This window comes from Mustelus asterias, chromosome 5, assembly GCF_964213995.1.
Source record: "Mustelus asterias chromosome 5, sMusAst1.hap1.1, whole genome shotgun sequence".
In the NCBI taxonomy this organism is placed as follows: Eukaryota; Metazoa; Chordata; class Chondrichthyes; order Carcharhiniformes; family Triakidae; genus Mustelus; species Mustelus asterias.
The window spans coordinates 16,581,225-16,599,878 of record NC_135805.1 but is presented as its reverse complement, the minus strand read 5'-3'; the positions used below and the strand labels follow the sequence as shown (position 1 = coordinate 16,599,878).

At 46.5% G+C, this 18,654-nt stretch overlaps 2 protein-coding genes across 2 annotated transcripts in view; one reads left to right on the top strand and one right to left on the bottom strand.

Annotated features, from left to right (window-relative positions):
- The window catches only part of rsph9 (radial spoke head component 9), a 65,581-nt gene extending 65,200 nt beyond the window's left edge, over positions 1-381 (top strand). Inside the window, exon 5 of the mRNA XM_078212221.1 lies at positions 159-381. Within this exon, the coding sequence (XP_078068347.1) occupies positions 159-319 (161 nt within the window). The 3' untranslated portion in view covers positions 320-381. The remainder of the gene's footprint in view (positions 1-158) is intronic.
- Positions 372-18,654, bottom strand: part of mrps18a (mitochondrial ribosomal protein S18A) — an 85,762-nt gene continuing 67,479 nt past the window's right edge. The window contains exon 6 of the mRNA XM_078212222.1: positions 372-719. Coding sequence (XP_078068348.1) covers positions 575-719 — 145 coding nt within the window. The 3' untranslated portion in view covers positions 372-574. The remainder of the gene's footprint in view (positions 720-18,654) is intronic.

The following is an 18,654-nucleotide window of genomic DNA, read 5'->3' as shown; positions in this document are numbered from 1 at the left end:
CTTGACGGCTTAGAACCTTACTTCTGTTGCTTTGTACTAATTATGTATGGTGCTGACTTTGGTTCAGGGCAAGGTATCGTCATCTGTGCAGGGGTTTGGAAGCCTAATCTCTGACTAGACAGGAGATTAACATATGTGGTGTGTTTTTGGATTTGCAGTGTTCTGGAGTTTGCAGTACGAGAGGGGTAGCAAGTTGGTCATTCTTCGAAACCTCCTGTGGCTCGGCTTCACTTTCTTCCATGTGCCAGAGACTCCCCAGCATGGCTACATCTACATGGGCCTGGGTGAGAGGAACATCGATTTCCCATTCATGATATGACAGCCAGAGCAATCCCAAAACTCAATGAAAGAAAAACTCAGTGAAACGAGACTAAGTCGTCGCTCTCATTTTAATTCATTTATTTCAAAAAATTACACGTTCTGTATTTATTACACAAACACGACTGGCAATTCATGAAATCATTCTAGATTTGAATAAATGTTATTCAAAAACCCTTTCAAATGATCTGGTTGTTTGTAAAATGTGTTGAAGTATTTTGGAACTTCAGTCAGTCATCCCACTACAATGTCCTTATCAATGTTTGATATAACAGGGTTTTTTCCCATAGACAATATTATTCTTCAGTATTGGGTCTCCAACAGGCATGCGAATCTTACACCACTTCAGGCCTTTCTTCCAGATAGGCTTCACTGAGTCAATTGACCATCGAGTGAGGTATCTGTGCAAAAAAACACACACACGAGTTTTATTACTTATACGTGCAGAGGTCACATCGTGTTGCTCAGGGCGAGACTGAATACAATGAAGTGTGATGCTTTTAGAAGTATGACACTTACAGAAAGTGCACCTTCAAGCAACACTTAGGGATAAAAAGACATTTTTTGGTTATGTCAGCAACTGAGAGATACTCGGACGACTCAGCAAGTTTAAATAATGAGTCGCTGTTGAGGTGTACAGAGACCAAGCTTAGTTCAAAAATCTATGCTGTGTTAGCTCCTCTCAGCCAGGACAGCACTAGATAGATGACTAAAGCTTAATGGCACTTGTGGTCAAAGCTTACAGATGGAAAACCAGTGTTCCAATGAGATGCCTGTAATGGGCTGGCACCTGCCAGCTCTGAAACTGGAAAACAGTGAGGAACAAGGAGATGGAAAGTTTGTGATGGATTAATAAGCCAGTCAAGGCTGCATGGCCATTTGGAAATGGAGGAAGTCTGATCCTGTCGTCAGGTGATGTCCTCACATACGTTTTTCTACAGGAGTCAGCAGGGAGCGAGCAAGAATGAAACAGCCTGATATGTGTCCTCCTCCCCTAATTAAAGGAAACAAGGCCAAATTCACAACCTCAATTGCTGAGGGCAACCAGGAAGTGAAGCCTGATCACCCTGGCCAGATGACCAATTGAGGCAGCGGGGAAGAGCTCCCCTATGAGTTTTGAGTACCGGGCGAAATTTGTTTGAACGGCTGATAAATCAATGAGTCACACAGTGGCATGATACACTGCAGTTAAATTAGAGTCATTAATGTCTGTTCTTCCACCTCAGTGAAATCAGTCATTAATTACTGCTGTGAAAGTAACTTCCTTTCCTTTTTTAAAAAGTGGATAACCTTCAGGAGTTCATTACTGGGGCTTATAAAAGATAAAAAAAGGTTAAGAATAACATGACAGCAGCTGGTTAATTCTCCCAGTCTGCAATAAAGTGCTTTTAATACACTTTGCAATATTAGACTAGTTGCGTCAAGCAATGGCTAAGGGAGAAGAAAAATATATCACCCATGTCAAAAATAACTACTGCAATTTCTTTAAAAACATCAAAATATCCATGTCTACATTGTTAATACAAAGAACAAAGAAAATTACAGCACAGGAACAGGCCCTGTGGCCCTCCAAGCCTGCACTGACCATGCTGCCCGACTGAACTAAAACCTCCTACCCTTCCAGGGACCATATCCCTCTATTCCCATCCTATTCATGTATTTGTCAAGACGCCCCTTAAAAGTCACTACCGTATCTGCTTCCACTACCTCCCCCGGCAACGAGTTCCAGGCACCCACCACCCTCTGTGTAAAAACCCTGCCTCGTACATCTCCTTTAAACCTTGCCCCTCCCACCTTAAACCTATGCCCCCGAGTAATTGAATGAGGCTTCTTCTTGTGAAGACAGATTCCCCTTGCCCACCAGCTGTGTCTGCTTGAATAAATCAGACTGAAATCCATCTATTCTCAGCTGATTGCCCTCCTACTTGTGTCACAAGGCTGTATATTCAGACCCTGCTCCAGATTAACACTCCAGTGGAAGACTCGACAAGGTCCGCACCTTTGGAGGAGTTAATGTACAAAGCACCAAATTCGAGCTATGTCATAGATTGTGTGGTAACGACTCCTGTGGTTGTGGAATTCCCTTCCAAAACTTATGTCTTTCTTCCTTAAAGCCCACCTCTCACTGCTCCCAAAACCTGCTTGTGTGAAGCACCAAGAGATGTTGAGTTGAGATCAGCCATGAATGGCGGAGCAGGCTCAAAGGACCAAATGGCCTCCTCCTGCTCCTATCTTCTATGTTTCATTATGTTTAAAGATACTATAAAAATGCAAACAGTTGTTGTCTTATCTCCTATCACACGGACTGCAGCGTCAAGAGGGTGCTTACGATCATCACTCTCTCAAGGGCAATTGGGGATGGGAAATAAACTGCTGGCCTAACCAGCGGCGCCCATGTCCCGTGAAAGAATAAAAAACAACACCATTAGCAATTATTCATTTGCCCCTTTTTCTAATTGCTGTTGGTGGAATCTTGCCTCGCAAATACTGCCCACTTAACAAGTCATTCTGCTTGTTATCGCTGTATGTAAGCAGCTGAAGATATTGACAGGTGTGTTCATCGCTGTGTGAAAGCAAGTCTTTATTTTTAAAAGGCACGTACAGTTAAGTCATTCGCCTGGGCAGGATTTCAGTGAGCATGCAACAGTGGTCAGATCTGTAACATCAATACCAACAGGTGTTTTGTACTGTTCTGGTCTTGTTGGGATTCTCTGAGCTGGGTCTTAATGTCTCACTCAAATAAATCCTCCTCTCTTATCCTGAGGGCAGACTCCCAGACTTGGTGTTTTGTGGTCTACAAGTCTGCCAGCAGGATAAGGAAACAGGATTGAGTTGTGCAAATGCCCAGAACTGGAACGCAACGTCCCAAATATCCACAATCAAAACATCTCCAGACTACCTCATCAAATTTGTAAAACCCAGATCACCTTCTGTGTATCTGATCCTGCATACTTGGGCCCTTCGCCTATTAAATGCTTCAAATTCCAATTCTTCATCTCACAAATATGGCCCACTAATATGGGACAGAACTTCAATCAGCTGACTCCGTTGTGAGGAAGGAGCCTGTGGCATTGTGAATCAGAATGTCATTTAATTTCCTACACTGGTGATATGCATCTTTTATTCTGCACAAAGCACCAGTCATTGCAAATTTAATAAAATTGGGTTACATGACTGATGGAAGAACATCTGTATATGTGGATGAGAAAAGAAGCATTCTCAGCAGACTTTTATATTATCCCTGCAACCAATGCTACTTCACTCTATAGAATCCTTACAGTGCAGAAGGAGGCCATTTGGCCCATTGAGCCTGGACCAACAACAATCACACCCAGGTTCTATTTCCATAACCCCACATATTTACCCTCCTAATCCCCCTGACATTAAGGGGCAATTTTGCATGGCCAATCAGCCTAACCCGCACATCTTTGGACTGTGGGAGGAAATCGGAGCACCCGGAGGAAACCCACGCAGACACGGGGAGAAAGTGCAAATTTAATACAGGCAGTGACCCAAGCCGGGAATCGAACCCGGGTCCTGGCACTGTGAGGCAGCAGTGCTAACCACTGTGCTGCCTGTGTTGTATGATTCAAACTGATCTCTCCAAGTACGACCCAAAGCTGAAAGTTAGCAGCCGTTAATTGTATCAGAGAGGTATTTTTCATGAAATGCATATTCCACATACCTTCATTAGTGCTTCATTAAGATCCTAGTGAAAAAGCTTTAGACACCAAGATTGGTGGAGTAGTGGATGAGGTGGAGGGCTGTTGTAGGCTGCAAAGAGACATAGATAGGATGCAAAGCTGGGCTGAAAAATGGCAAATGGAGTTTAACCCTGATAAATGTGAGGTGATTCATTTTGGTAGGACAAATTTAAATGTGGATTACAGGGTCAAAGGTAGGGTTCTGAAGACTGTGGAGGAACAGAGAGATCTTGGGGTCCATAGCCACAGATCTCTAAAGGTTGCCACTCAAGTGGATAGAGCTGTGAAGAAGGCCTATAGTGTGTTAGCTTTTATTAACAGGGGGTTGGAGTTTAGGAGCCATGGGGTTATGCTGCAACTGTACAGGACCTTGGTGAGACCACATTTGGAATATTGTGTGCAGTTCTGGTCACCTCACTATAGGAAGGATGTGGAAGCGCTGGAAAGAGTGCAGAGGAGATTTACCAGGATGCTGCCTGGTTTGGAGGGTAGGTCTTATGAGGAAAGGTTTCGGGAGCTAGGGCTGTTCTCTCTGGAGCGGAGGAGGCTGAGGGGAGACTTAATAGAGGTGTATAAAATGATGAAGGGGATAGATAGAGTGAACGTTCAAAGACTATTTCCTCGGGTGGATGGAGCTATTACAAGGGGGCATAACTATAGGGTTCGTGGTGGGAGATACAGGAAGGATATCAGAGGTGGGTTCTTTACGCAGAGAGTGGTTGGGGTGTGGAATGGACTGCCTGCAGTGATAGTGGAGTCAGACATTTTAGGAACATTTAAGCGGTTATTGGATAGGCACATGGAGCGCACCAGGATGATAGGGAGTGGGATAGCTTGATCTTGGTTTCAGATAAAGCTCGGCACAACATCGTGGGCCGAAGGGCCTGTTCTGTGCTGTACTGTTCTAACCTTTAGGGCAGCACGGTGGCACAGTGGTTAGCACTGCTGCCTCACAGCGCCAGGGACCCAGGTTCAATTCCTGGCTTGGGTCAGTGTGTGTGTGGTGTCTGCACGTTCTCCCCATGTCTGCATGGGTTTCCTCCGGATGCTCCGGTTCCCTCCCACAGTCCAAAAGATGTGCTGGGTAGGCGCATTGGCCATGCTAAATTCTCCCTCAGTGTACCCGAACAGACGCCAGAGTGTGGCGACTAGGGGATTTTCACACTGCAGTGTTAATGTAAGCCTACCTGTGACACTAATGAATACATTTCCCACATTGTAGGCCCAGTCCAACTCTATACAAATTCCTCGAGTTCTTGCTAAGTTAATATGAGAACCATACAATGATACAGGCCAGAAGTCCATTCATACCCTGTCTGTGCTAGCTCCTTGAAGGAGCTGTCCAATTGATCTTACATCCCAGCCCTTTCCCGATGGTCTGGCAAATTTTGTCTTTTCCAAGTATTTGTTCAATTCCTTTTTGAAAATGATTATTTGATCGGCTTCCACCTTTTCATCAGGTAGTGGATTTCAGCTCTCAACAACTCGCTTTCATTTTCTCCCTGCATTTTCTTTGGCAATCATCTTTCATCTGTTTCATCTGATTAACATCCATCTCGATCACTGGCAGCAGATCCGCTCCTTCAGAACCACTCCCAAATCCAACCACCCACACTCAATCTTCTAGCCTGCTCTATTCTCAGGAGAACAAAAACAGCCTTTCCAGTCTGTCTGCGGAACAAACATTTCTCATCCAGCACCATTCTGGTAAATTCTCTGTATCTCCTTCAAGGTCTGGACAATTCTTCCTAAGGTGAGGTGCCCAGGACTGAACACTGCAGCCGACTGCACCCTGAACACACTCCGACTGCACCCTGAACACACCCCGACTGCACCCTGAACACACACTGACTGCACCCTGAACACACTCCGACTGCACCCTGAACACACCCCGACTGCACCCTGAACACACACTGACTGCACCCTGAACACACTCCGACTGCACCCTGAACACACTCCGACTGCACCCTGAACACACACTGACTGCACCCTGAACACACACTGACTGCACCCTGAACACACTCCGACTGCACCCTGAACACACACTGACTGCACCCTGAACACACACTGACTGCACCCTGAACACACTCCGACTGCACCCTGAACACACTCCGACTGCACCCTGAACACACCCCGACTGCACCCTGAACACACACTGACTGCACCCTGAACACACTCCGACTGCACCCTGAACACACCCCGACTGCACCCTGAACACACACTGACTGCACCCTGAACACACTCCGACTGCACCCTGAACACACTCCGACTGCACCCTGAACACACACTGACTGCACCCTGAACACACACTGACTGCACCCTGAACACACTCCGACTGCACCCTGAACACACACTGACTGCACCCTGAACACACACTGACTGCACCCTGAACACACTCCGACTGCACCCTGAACACACTCCGACTGCACCCTGAACACACTCCGACTGCACCCTGAACACACTCCGACTGCACCCTGAACACACACTGACTGCACCCTGAACACACTCCGACTGCACCCTGAACACACTCCGACTGCACCCTGAACACACTCCGACTGCACCCTGAACACACTCCGACTGCACCCTGAACACACACTGACTGCACCCTGAACACACTCCGACTGCACCCTGAACACACTCCGACTGCACCCTGAACACACTCCGACTGCACCCTGAACACACTCCGACTGCACCCTGAACACACTCCGACTGCACCCTGAACACACTCCGACTGCACCCTGAACACACTCCGACTGCACCCTGAACACACTCCGACTGCACCCTGAACACACTCCGACTGCACCCTGAACACACTCCGACTGCACCCTGAACACACTCCGACTGCACCCTGAACACACTCCGACTGCACCCTGAACACACTCCGACTGCACCCTGAACACACTCCGACTGCACCCTGAACACACTCCGACTGCACCCTGAACACACTCCGACTGCACCCTGAACACACTCCGACTGCACCCTGAACACACTCCGACTGCACCCTGAACACACTCCGACTGCACCCTGAACACACTCCGACTGCACCCTGAACACACTCCGACTGCACCCTGAACACACTCCGACTGCACCCTGAACACACTCCGACTGCACCCTGAACACACTCCGACTGCACCCTGAACACACTCCGACTGCACCCTGAACACACTCCGACTGCACCCTGAACACACTCCGACTGCACCCTGAACACACTCCGACTGCATCCTGAACACACTCCGACTGCACCCTGAACACACTCCGACTGCACCCTGAACACACTCCGACTGCACCCTGAACACACTCCGACTGCACCCTGAACACACTCCGACTGCACCCTGAACACACTCCGACTGCACCCTGAACACACTCCGACTGCACCCTGAACACACTCCGACTGCACCCTGAACACACTCCGACTGCATCCTGAACACACTCCGACTGCACCCTGAACACACTCCGACTGCACCCTGAACACACTCCGACTGCATCCTGAACACACTCCGACTGCACCCTGAACACACTCCGACTGCACCCTGAACACACTCCGACTGCATCCTGAACACACTCCGACTGCACCCTGAACACACACTGACTGCACCCTGAACACACACTGACTGCACCCTGAACACACTCCGACTGCAGCCCTGAACACACTCCGACTGCACCCTGATCACACTCCGACTGCACCCTGAACACAATCCGACTGCACCCTGAACACACTCCGACTGCACCCTGAACACACTCCGACTGCACCCTGAACACACTCCGACTGCAGCCCTGAACACACTCCGACTGCACCCTGAACACACTCCGACTGCACCCTGAACACACACTGACTGCACCCTGAACACACTCCGACTGCACCCTGAACACACTCCGACTGCAGCCCTGAACACACTCCGACTGCACCCTGAACACACTCCGACTGCACCCTGAACACACTCCGACTGCACCCTGAACACACTCCGACTGCACCCTGAACACACACTGACTGCACCCTGAACACACTCCGACTGCACCCTGAACACACACTGACTGCACCCTGAACACACTCCGACTGCAGCCCTGAACACACTCCGACTGCAGCCCTGAACACACTCCGACTGCACCCTGAACACACTCCGACTGCACCCTGAACACACTCCGACTGCACCCTGAACACACTCCGACTGCACCCTGAACACACTCCGACTGCACCCTGAACACACTCCGACTGCACCCTGAACACACACTGACTGCAGCCCTGAACATACTCTGCCTGCAGCCTGACAAGTGATTTTTAAAGGCCAGGCATAACTTTTACTCTATGTTTCTGTTTAAAAAGCCAGAACTCTGATATTTCTTTTTTTTAAATGGCCTGTTCAACATTTCCTGTAACCTTCAAAGAAACCACAGAAAGAAATCATAGAAGGTTACAGCATGGAAGAAGGCCATCGTATCGGCAGTCACCAACAAGTAACCATCCAACCTAACCCCACACGGTGTGTGGCTTCATAAGTTCAAATAGTCCAAGTATTTCTTAAATGTTACAAGGTTTTTGCCTCTTTCATAGAATCCCTGCAGTGCAGGAGGCCATTTGGCCCATCGAGCCTGCACTGACAACAATCCCACCCAAACCCTATCCCTGTAACCCCACATACTCATCCTGCTGGGCCCCCCGACATCAAGGGACAATTTTAGCATGACCAATCCACCTAACCTGCATATCTTTGGAGTGTGGGAGGAAACCGGAGCACTCGGAGGAAACCCACACAGACACGGTGAGAATGTGCAGACTTCACACAGACAGTGAGCCAAGACAGGAATCGAACCTGGGTCCCTGGCACTGTGAGGCAGCAGTGCTAACCACTGTGCTACCGTGCCACCCACTATCCCGTAATGACAGCAACACTCAAACCCACTGTGCAGTGACAATTTTTGTCTTTTTGTTTTTATGGTCTTTTGTCTTTGTCTTTTCGACCCTATGCCAAGCAAGGCAAGGTAACGGCGCCTGACCTGATCGTAGCGCATGGAGCTGCTAGCAGTGAGAAAAGAGTACGTTACACGGCTGTCAGGAGGGACCAAACTCTTTCTTTTAATGTGACTGATTTCTCATGGTGCTCCAGAGAAAATTAGCAGACAGCTTCCTCCAGGCCTCTGAACGGTCCCTTCCCCTGAACAAGAGCTGGAAGATGCTGAAAGCAGTCTGAAGCTGCCCTGAAGGAGGAGAGACTCCACAGAACAATAAACAACTGGTCATTTTCCTTTTCTCGCAGCATCATAAAAACTCAACAGCCTTCTTTCCCAGTCGAGTTGATAGTGTGTTTAGTCGCAGTGTTAAATGTACTGGAAAACACTTTTTCAATCATTTGCTTCAGGAAGCAGCAGCCTTTCCACTTGGCCGAACTTGCTTGTTCTTAAACGGATTCTGGTTAGGCTCGGCACTTAAATCCTGTCAAATCCCAAACCATCTCTCCCAATCCATTCCAAACAGAGAATTTGAGATTTTCCTTCAAAACAAAAATCATTCCCCGATGGCCTGAAACTCACTGGCAAGGCAGCAGATTTACTGCCCATTCCCTAATTCAGGGGTGCCCATGCCCTGGGTGATGACAGCAAGCTCCGAGGCAGCGCTTGGAGCAAAAACATTGCTGAGGTCGGCTGCGAGGCCTCTTAAACATGCACAATTCCTTCTGCCTTTGAGCATGACCAAATCCAATAAGCTCTGACACCAACAAACCTGCAAGATGGTGGGCGTCTTGCTTATTTTTGCACCTGTATCCCAGCTGTCTGACCCCCACTCTGCTCAACAACTCTCCCCCCCACCCCTCCAATACCCCAACCTTGCCACAAAGTTCACCCTGGGTCACACCAAGTGTGATGCATTGAAACAGGGTCACAGCAGAAGTGTGTTTGGGGAGCACTGCTCTAGTAGCCCCCGGGAAGATGGTGGTGAGCTGCCTTCTTCTGGAATCGCGGCTGTCTGTGTGATGGAGGAACCATTGCTACCTGTCTGTGTGTGTGTGTGTGTGTGTGTGCGTGGTGAAAGTACTCCCATAGTGCGGTTAGGTCAGGAGTTCCAGGATTTTGACCCAGCAACAATGACGGGAACACCAAGCCTGAGGCTGCCAAATGCTGTCCAACATACCGTAACTTCCACGTGTGAATGCATCCTGGATTCAATGATCTCGAGGGTGCTCCTGCTGTACTTTAGCCAAACAAAGGACAATCGTTGCCACTAGCTGCTGACATACGAACTCACGTCATTTGTTTCTACTTCCAACTGTGCAAAATGGTTGGGTCAGTGATTCGGATTCTAATCGCTCGCAGCTTTTAGGCTCCACAGCACTCTGGCTGCAAAGAATGTCAAGGGTTGTGAATCTGCTTCGATCTGTAGCGCGCACGAGGGGACCAGGTTGACGTCAAACAGCAAAAGTGAAGGTTGAGTGCTTAAGCAACAACCTAGAACACGTTACAAAAATATGGTAAAGAAAGCACATCAGTTAGCTTCCTCTTTTCGTACTCACTTTCAGTGGCTGCTGACACATTTCTCTAAAGGACTGCCACAAACGCCAGGATGTAGCTTTGTCTCAAAGCTAAAATACATCGTGCATAGATGAGAGAAAGCGAGAGGAGGAGCAGGAGAGCAAGTAAGTGTCCTGGAAGATATCTTCCAGATGGGTCCCCGGCGAGCCAGTCGATGGAACTCCCATGTTCAAACATCAGTTCCTGACTCTACCCCAGCACGTCGAGGTCAAACGGCCTTTCTGAATGGGCAGCAAGAGAGTTTTATGGAGGAACCTTAAAAAATGATTGTGAAAGACCTATCCACTTCCCAGTGCAGACACGATGGGCCAACTGGCCTCCTTCTGTGCAGGATCTATGACCTCCAATATGAGTAAAACTGAGCCAACTTGCACATTTTACAAAAGCCAGCAGTTGTGATGTGACAATCAGCCTTATTCTTGGGGAAAGGAAAGGAACATACAGTTAGTGTTCCTACCCTTGACCACTAACTAGCGATCCATAGAACCACAGAATCCCTACAGTGCAGAAAGAGGCCATTCGGCCCATCAAGTCTGCACCAACTCACCCAAAGAGCATCTTACCCAATCCCTCCTACTGTCCTATCCCCCAAACCCCACGTATTTACCATGACTAACCATCTAGACATGCTTGGACACTAAGAGGCAATTTAGCATTGCTACAAAGTCTGGACAGGAAGGGCAGATGGTCTCAAGATCAGATGTCCATGATCAAGCAGCCTGCCACCATGCCCTGGTCTAGATGCATACATTCAAATGGCCTCAAATGGATTGAGGTAGAAGGAAATTGGTAGTACCTAGGATTTGCAATCCTAGATATCCTATTCCGGGATGTCAGAATCAAATTCCAAGACTGTTTTTTTAACCATGGTGTTCCACACTTCAAACAGGATTTCACTTTGGAGGAGCCAAGGGCCCACAGTCAGGAACATCGATTGGCCGTAAAGTTCAGCTCAATACTCAAAAGCTGGGAGACAGATCTGTTGAAATGAAGAGTCCAAAGGGTGTGGGTAAAATGCTTGTTTAGAGAGTTGGTGCAAACTCAATGGGCTGAATGGCTACTGTAGGGATTCTAAGAGTGAACTTTGGAGTAAGTTCCTGTCTTCTCAGGCTTTAGCAATGCTAGTCTGATGTAGCAGTGAATCTGCACCGTAACAGTGGGAGGCAGCAGCACATTTTACAGTGCATGCTCAGGGCAGACGCAGCTTGATACTGTTGGTGCCAGCAGCCAACTATGTTCCAGTGTTGAAACCCATGCCTGGACTGATACAACTGGCATTGCAAACAGTAAAACAATAAAACAGGGGCTGAAACAATGTTTATCATTAAATTCCTCATGGCTGGGACGGCTTGGGAAATTATGCAATTTTAAGGGTGCGTCTCTCTGGTCACTAAATGAAAACAAGTGAGATTTGTTAATGACCATGATCACTGGAACAGAGGTAACAGCTGCGGGTGCTGGAAATCTGAAATAAAACCAGAAAATGCGGGTAAGACTCGACAGGTCTGACAGCATCTACGGAGCGGGAAAAAGAGTTAACATTTCAGGTCCATCAGAATTGGGAAAAGTTAGAAATGTAACAGGGGTGGTGACGGCCTAGTGGTGTTATCGCTAGACTATTAATCCAGAAACTCAGCTAATGTCCTGGATCCGAATCCCACCACAGCAGGCGGTGGAATTTGAATTCAATTTTTAAACAAATCTGGAAATAAGAATCTACTGATGACCATGAAACCATTGTCAATTGTCAGAAAAATTCATCTGGTTCACTAATGTCCTTTAGGGAAGGAAATCTGCTGTCCTTACCCGGTCTGGCCGACATATGACTCCAGAGCCACAGCAATGTGTTTAACGCTCAACTGCCCTCAGGCAACTAGGGATGGGCAATAAATGCTGACCAGCCAGCGACGCCCATGTCCCATGAATGAATTTTTAAAAAATGGTTGTTCTTAGTATTTGGGTTAACTTTACAAGATACCTAAAGGTGAAGAAGGTTCATTCAGCAAGCTGCTATACCTGCTCCATATCCTCAGTGTTGGTCAATGAAGAACGTTCCAAAAATGCTTCTCAATTTGCTGCTTCTGACTTTGAAGCCGTGCTCCCTTGACCTATTCTCACATTCATTTTGCTATTGCATTCCTGGCAGTGCCAGGGTATGTAAATTGGGATCCTTGAATTGCAAACTGTACCAGTGCCCTTGAAACAGCAATTCAACAGGGCGGCAAATCCCTCAGGAGGGAGAGGGTTTTGTTCATAAGGGGAGAGGTAGAGGAATCAAATCAACCTCCCCCTCATTTTTCCATCAGGTTCTTCTCCACACAGCAGTGCTGAATCAACTTCACATCATTAGATTACAGGCAATCTTCACGCACTAAACTAACTTGCATTTCTGAGCTCCTGACCACTGGACTGAAGTCAGATACTGCAAGAAACCCCACTACCTCAGCTTTCTGCCTGTCTTTGCTCAACAGATCAATGACTTACAGCATCAGAAACATCTGCCATGTTCATTCATTGCAGCTCGGAGTTGGCCAGGCTCATTTCCAGAATTTGAGAGCTCATATCAGGTGCATGCAACCATTCGAGACCTTCTCTCCCTCCCACCCTCCAAAATGGAAAGTTAAACTACCTTCACACACAGCCCCATCTCAATTCCTGCAAACTGCCTCACCATGAACTCCAGAAAAGCCTCCATTCACTTGGGGAGGGTGAATAATTCATCACTGCAACTATAAATTTACACGAGCACCCCTTTCAGATATTTACAGAAATATGCGTAAACTCTGTGTGATTAATTGTGACTTGAATGACCTGCTAGATATCCCTGTGATCGACCGGTAGCATGGATCTGTTCACCATATACACCAATGATTTGGATAAAGCTGCAGAATGTTGTACATCCACAGGGCCACAATGTTGGGACAGACAGTAGTGGACAGGAACAGCAAGTCACAAAGGGAGGTAGACAAGTCTAGGCGAGTGAGAAAAGTTAGAGCAGATACAATTCCCAACCCAATGGAAACAGTTTCTCCCTAACTACCCTGTCCAAACCCTTCATGATTTTGGATACCTCTATTAAACCTCTTATCAGCCTTCTCTTCTCTAAGGAAAACAGCTCCAATCTCCCTTGCTCTCTGCTACTATTAATAAGGACACTGTAGGCTCCATTAACCCCACTCTCAACCTGCCCTGCCACCTTCAATGATTTATGCAAATATACACCCAGGACCCTCTACTCCTGCACCCTCTTTAGAATTGTACCCTGCATTTTATATTATCTCTCCATGTTCTTCCAACCAAAATACATCGCTTCACATTTGTCCTCATTCAACTTCATCTGCCACCTATCTGCCCACTCCAACTTGTCTTTGCCCTTTTGAAGTTTTACACTATTCTCCTCAGAATTCACAATGCTTCCAAGTTTTGTATCATCTGCAAATATTGAAATTGTCCACACCAAGGTCCAGATTATTAATACATGTCAGGAAAAACAATATAATCTTAAAACTGGAGCCAGGTCATTTTGGAATACCATTAGATTGAACCTGTTCCACACAAAAGCATGATGTGGAGATGTCGGCGTTGGACTGGGGTGGGCACAGTAAGAAGTCTCACAACACCCCCCCCAGGTTAAAGTCCAACAGGTTTATTTGGTAGCACGGAGCTTTCAGAGCTTTTCATCAGGCGAGCAACTCACCTAATGAAGGGGCAGCGCTCCGAAAGCTTATGGTATTTGCTACCAAATAAACCTGTTGGACTTTAACCTGGTGTTGTGAGACTTCTTACTGTGTCCACACAAAAGCACGTGGAGATGGGTATCTCTCTCCCATAGAAGTCAACTGAGAATTTGAAGACAGGCGAGTAGGTTTTGTTAGCCAAGAGTATTGATGGATATGAGCAAATGTGGGCAAACAGAGTTGAGGTACAGTTCAGCCAGGATATGATTGAATGACAAATCGGTGTTGTGGGGAGTATTCCATCAAAATCTGGCCTTGTGGACGGTAGACAAGCTTCAGGGAATCAGGAGATAACTTATCGCAGAATTCCCAGCATCTGAGCTGCTTCTGTTGTCACAGTATTTATATGGCTGGTCCAGTCCAGTTTCTGGTTAATGCTAACCCCAGGATGTTGATGTTGGGGAATTCAGTGATGTCAGGGAAGACTGTTGGATTCTCTGTTGATGTAGATGGCATTGTCTGGCACTTGTACTTGCTACCTATCAGCCAAAGCTGTGCTGGGTCATTCTGTTCCACTCTGTGATTTATACTTCATATGAAACTCCTCCTCAATGTCATTGCATTATATGAAACTCCTCCTCACCTACATGTCCTTATACTCCTTGTTCTTGCCTGCACTTAGCTAGCTTCCCCTTAAATATTACCCCTTTCAACTACTCCTTGTGATAGTAAATTCTATATTTTCTCTATTGCAAGGTAAAGTGGTTTCTTATACATGTAGGGTTATTAGCACTAGCGCACCAAGAAGATTTGTATCCCACTGGAGGCGTTTGTGGCCTGGGTTCAACCCAGGTACCAAAGACAAAAGGATAGAGTGCTAACCCACGGTGGAGGAGATGGTGGCATAATGGCAATGCCACTGAACTAGTTTCCAGACACCCAGGCTAATATTCTGGGGAAATTGGTTCAGATTCCACGAAGGCAGCTGGTGGAATTTAAATTCAATGAATAAATCTGAGATTGAAAAGCCAGTCCCAGTAGTGGTGACCATGAACCATTCTCGATTGCTGGAAAAACCCATCTGGTTCACTTAATGCCCTTTAGGTAAGGAAATCTGCCATCCTTAACTGGTTTGGCCTTCATGTGTCTCCAGACCCACAGCAATGTGGTTGACCCTTAACTGCCCTCTGAAATGGCCTGGCAAGCCAAGGGTATTGAGAGAGGAGCAACGATTCTCACCCATCCCACGAAAGATTAAATAAAAGCCGTCCAGACAGATGTGAAGCTAATCGCCGTTCCTCCCACGCTGATAGAAGAGCAATTCACCTGTACATTCCTGACAGGCATGTTGTACAGAAACTCAGGCAAGGCGTACTCACTGGAATTGCAGACAAATGATGGATGGATTGAGGGTTGCAGAATCACAGCGGAATAGATGGGTCTGGCCCAGATAAATCAAGCCAAAGAAGATAAGAAGTACAAGGTGCCCCACAAGAGACAAGTTACACAGCATGTTCCATCTTATCAGATAATGTCAGGTGCATACGCCATACTCTCCCTTTTTTGAAATGAGAACAATCTGTATTGAAACATCCAGATATATTGACTTAATGCATCTGGTAAAATATCAGGCTGGATTTCAACATGTCAATGCATCAAGAGGCATGTGCTGACTCATTTTATAGGTACTCCAAGGTCAAACATTCATGAGACATATTTTACCTCATGTATGCTATAAATCATTTTAATCCTCTCTGCTTAGATTAAATGAAGCATGGCTGGCATGTCTACTTCTCAAGCACAATAGGGATCAGTATCTACACAGTGTTCAGGATTTTGCACCTAGACTAATTGTGTAATACTATGCCACAGGAAAATAAAATAGTACATATTCAGCTTTTGGAATGGCCAACTGTGTAACACAGCAGTGCACTGTGCAACAGCGAGGGGGAGGTGTATCTATCTTTATAGTTAACCACGAGAGAAGCCTTGGGTGGTTAATGAGTTACAAGGCCCACTGCAGATACGATGGATAATTTTCCAAACCTGAAGGGGCTGGACAAGAAGTATAAGGGAAGTTATTTGTTTAAGCCTCTCGTTAGCCACAGAAAAATAATGGCAAATGGTTGGCAGCAGTGCATCTTGTAAGTGGCACACATGGCTGCCACAGTGTGCCTGGGTGAAGGGAGTGGATATTTGTGGATGGGGTGCCAATCAAGCAAGCTGCTTTGTTCTGGATGGTATTGGGTTTGAGTGTTGTTGGAGCTGCACCCATCCAGGCAAGTAGGCGCTGGAATGTGGCAACTAGGGGATTTTCACAGCAATTTCATTGCAGTGTTAATGTAAGCCTACTTGTGACACTAATTAAAAATATTCCATCACACTCCTGACATGTGCTTTGTCGATGGTGGACAGGCTTTGGGAAGTCAAGAGATGAGTTATTCACCACAGAATCCACAGCTTCTGACCTGCTCTGGTAGCCACAGTATTTTTATGGCTAGTCCAGTTCAGTTTCTGGTTAATGGTAATCCACAGGGTGTTGATAGTGAAGAGATGCTAATGCCATTGAACATATACTGTAAGAACTTCTTGACTACCTTATACACCTGTTCAGCCACCTTCAGGGATCAGCAGACGTGCACGCCCCTCTGTTTCTCGATATGTCTCAGTATCCTGCCATCTAGTCTTTATTTCTTTCTCTTCCCCAAGTGCATTACTTCACACTTCTTCTGACTGAACTCCATTTGCCCACCGCCCACCTGACTAGTCCACTGATATTTTCCTGCAGTTGACAGCTTTTTTTCTCATTATCTCTAACTGTGAGGTGGTGTGTACATATGTATATTATTGGGTGAATAAGGAGGCCGCATATTGCTTGGAAAATAAGTCTTCAAAAAAAGTAAAGGAGCAGAGGGAAAAAAAACAGAAAATGCTGGAAAATCTCAGCAGGTCTGACTGCATCTGTGGAGAGACTAGGGACAACTCAAAACATTGGCTCTATTCTCTCCTCACAGATGCTGTCAGGCCTGCTGAGATTTTCCAGCATTTTCTGTTTTTGTTTCAGATTCCAGCATCCGCAGTATTTTGCTTTTATTTAAGGAGCCGAGAGATCTGGAGGGGAGTGCAGATGTACAAATCACTAAAAGTAATGACGAAGGCCATTAAAAAGAAACACAAACATTGCGGTTCATTTCCAGAGGAACAGAACTGAAAAGCACTTTTGACTATATCTTCGCTAGACTACATTTTCGGAGCACTAACAGGTTGGACCCCCATATTAGAAAAAAGATATAGAGGCCTGCACTAAGTTAAAAAAAAATGTTCGGATAATACCAGAACTGAGGGGCTATACCTAATGGGACAGATTGTTCAGGCTGCGTATCTTTTCACTAGAAAGAGAAGACTGAGCACTGAACCTGTCTTTAAGATTATGAAAGGGCTCGATTAGGTAGACGTAGTGAAGATGTTTCTACTTTATGGCGAAACCAGAACGAGGTGTCCTAAATATAAAATTAATCAGTTATAAGCCCCAATGAGGAATTCAGGAGCAACATCTTTATTCAGAGTGGTGAGAATGTGCAACTTGTAAGCATGAGTCTGTCTATTCTTTTTGGGGGATCCTTATCCTTTGTGATTTCCAAACAAGCATGGTTGAGTTTTCTCCCAACTATAAAAACTAAAAACAATGTTTAATCAGTGAGGGAATCAAGGAGGGATGCGGTGGGAAAGAGCTGCTGAAGATTATCACATCAGATCACTCATGATCTCATTAAATGGAGCAGACTTAATGGGCCGAATGGCCTACTTCTAGCCATCAGTGAAGCTCTGCGATTAGATTGCGCAGGAGGAGCTGGGTAAGATTTTCCTTTTGCATGCGTATTGCAGAAGGAGAAGAGAATTATTCGACCTTCCTTTGGCGGCTTCTTGTGATGCTGGTTAAAGCACCAGTATGTCACTTGTTTCATGTTACATCATCAATAAACGTGGAATGGGAAAGTGGCCTTGCAGACAAATTGATCCCATTCCTTCCATCATCATCAATAGCTCAGCTCAAGGTTCGGCAGCCTGCTCCCTACCCTCCAAAAGATGAAGCAATAAATCTCCTGTCAGAGCCGCAGCTCATCTTTCAGCAGCTGCCTGCTTTGGCATGACATTTCCTTGGTCTCCATAACTCGGTAGTCATCATGTTCCACTCAGCACCGCAACTGTCCTCATTACCAACAACAAATCGCAGATATGTGCATCTTTAATACTGCACCAAGTCCTAAAGTGCTTCACAGCTGCATTATCATAGAAACATAGAAACTAGAAGCAGGAGGAGGCCATTTGGCCCTTTGAGCCTTCTCTACCATTCATTATGATCATGGCTGATCATCAAATTCAATAGCCTGACTCCCCCTTCCTCCCATATCCCTTTAGCCCCAAAAGCGATA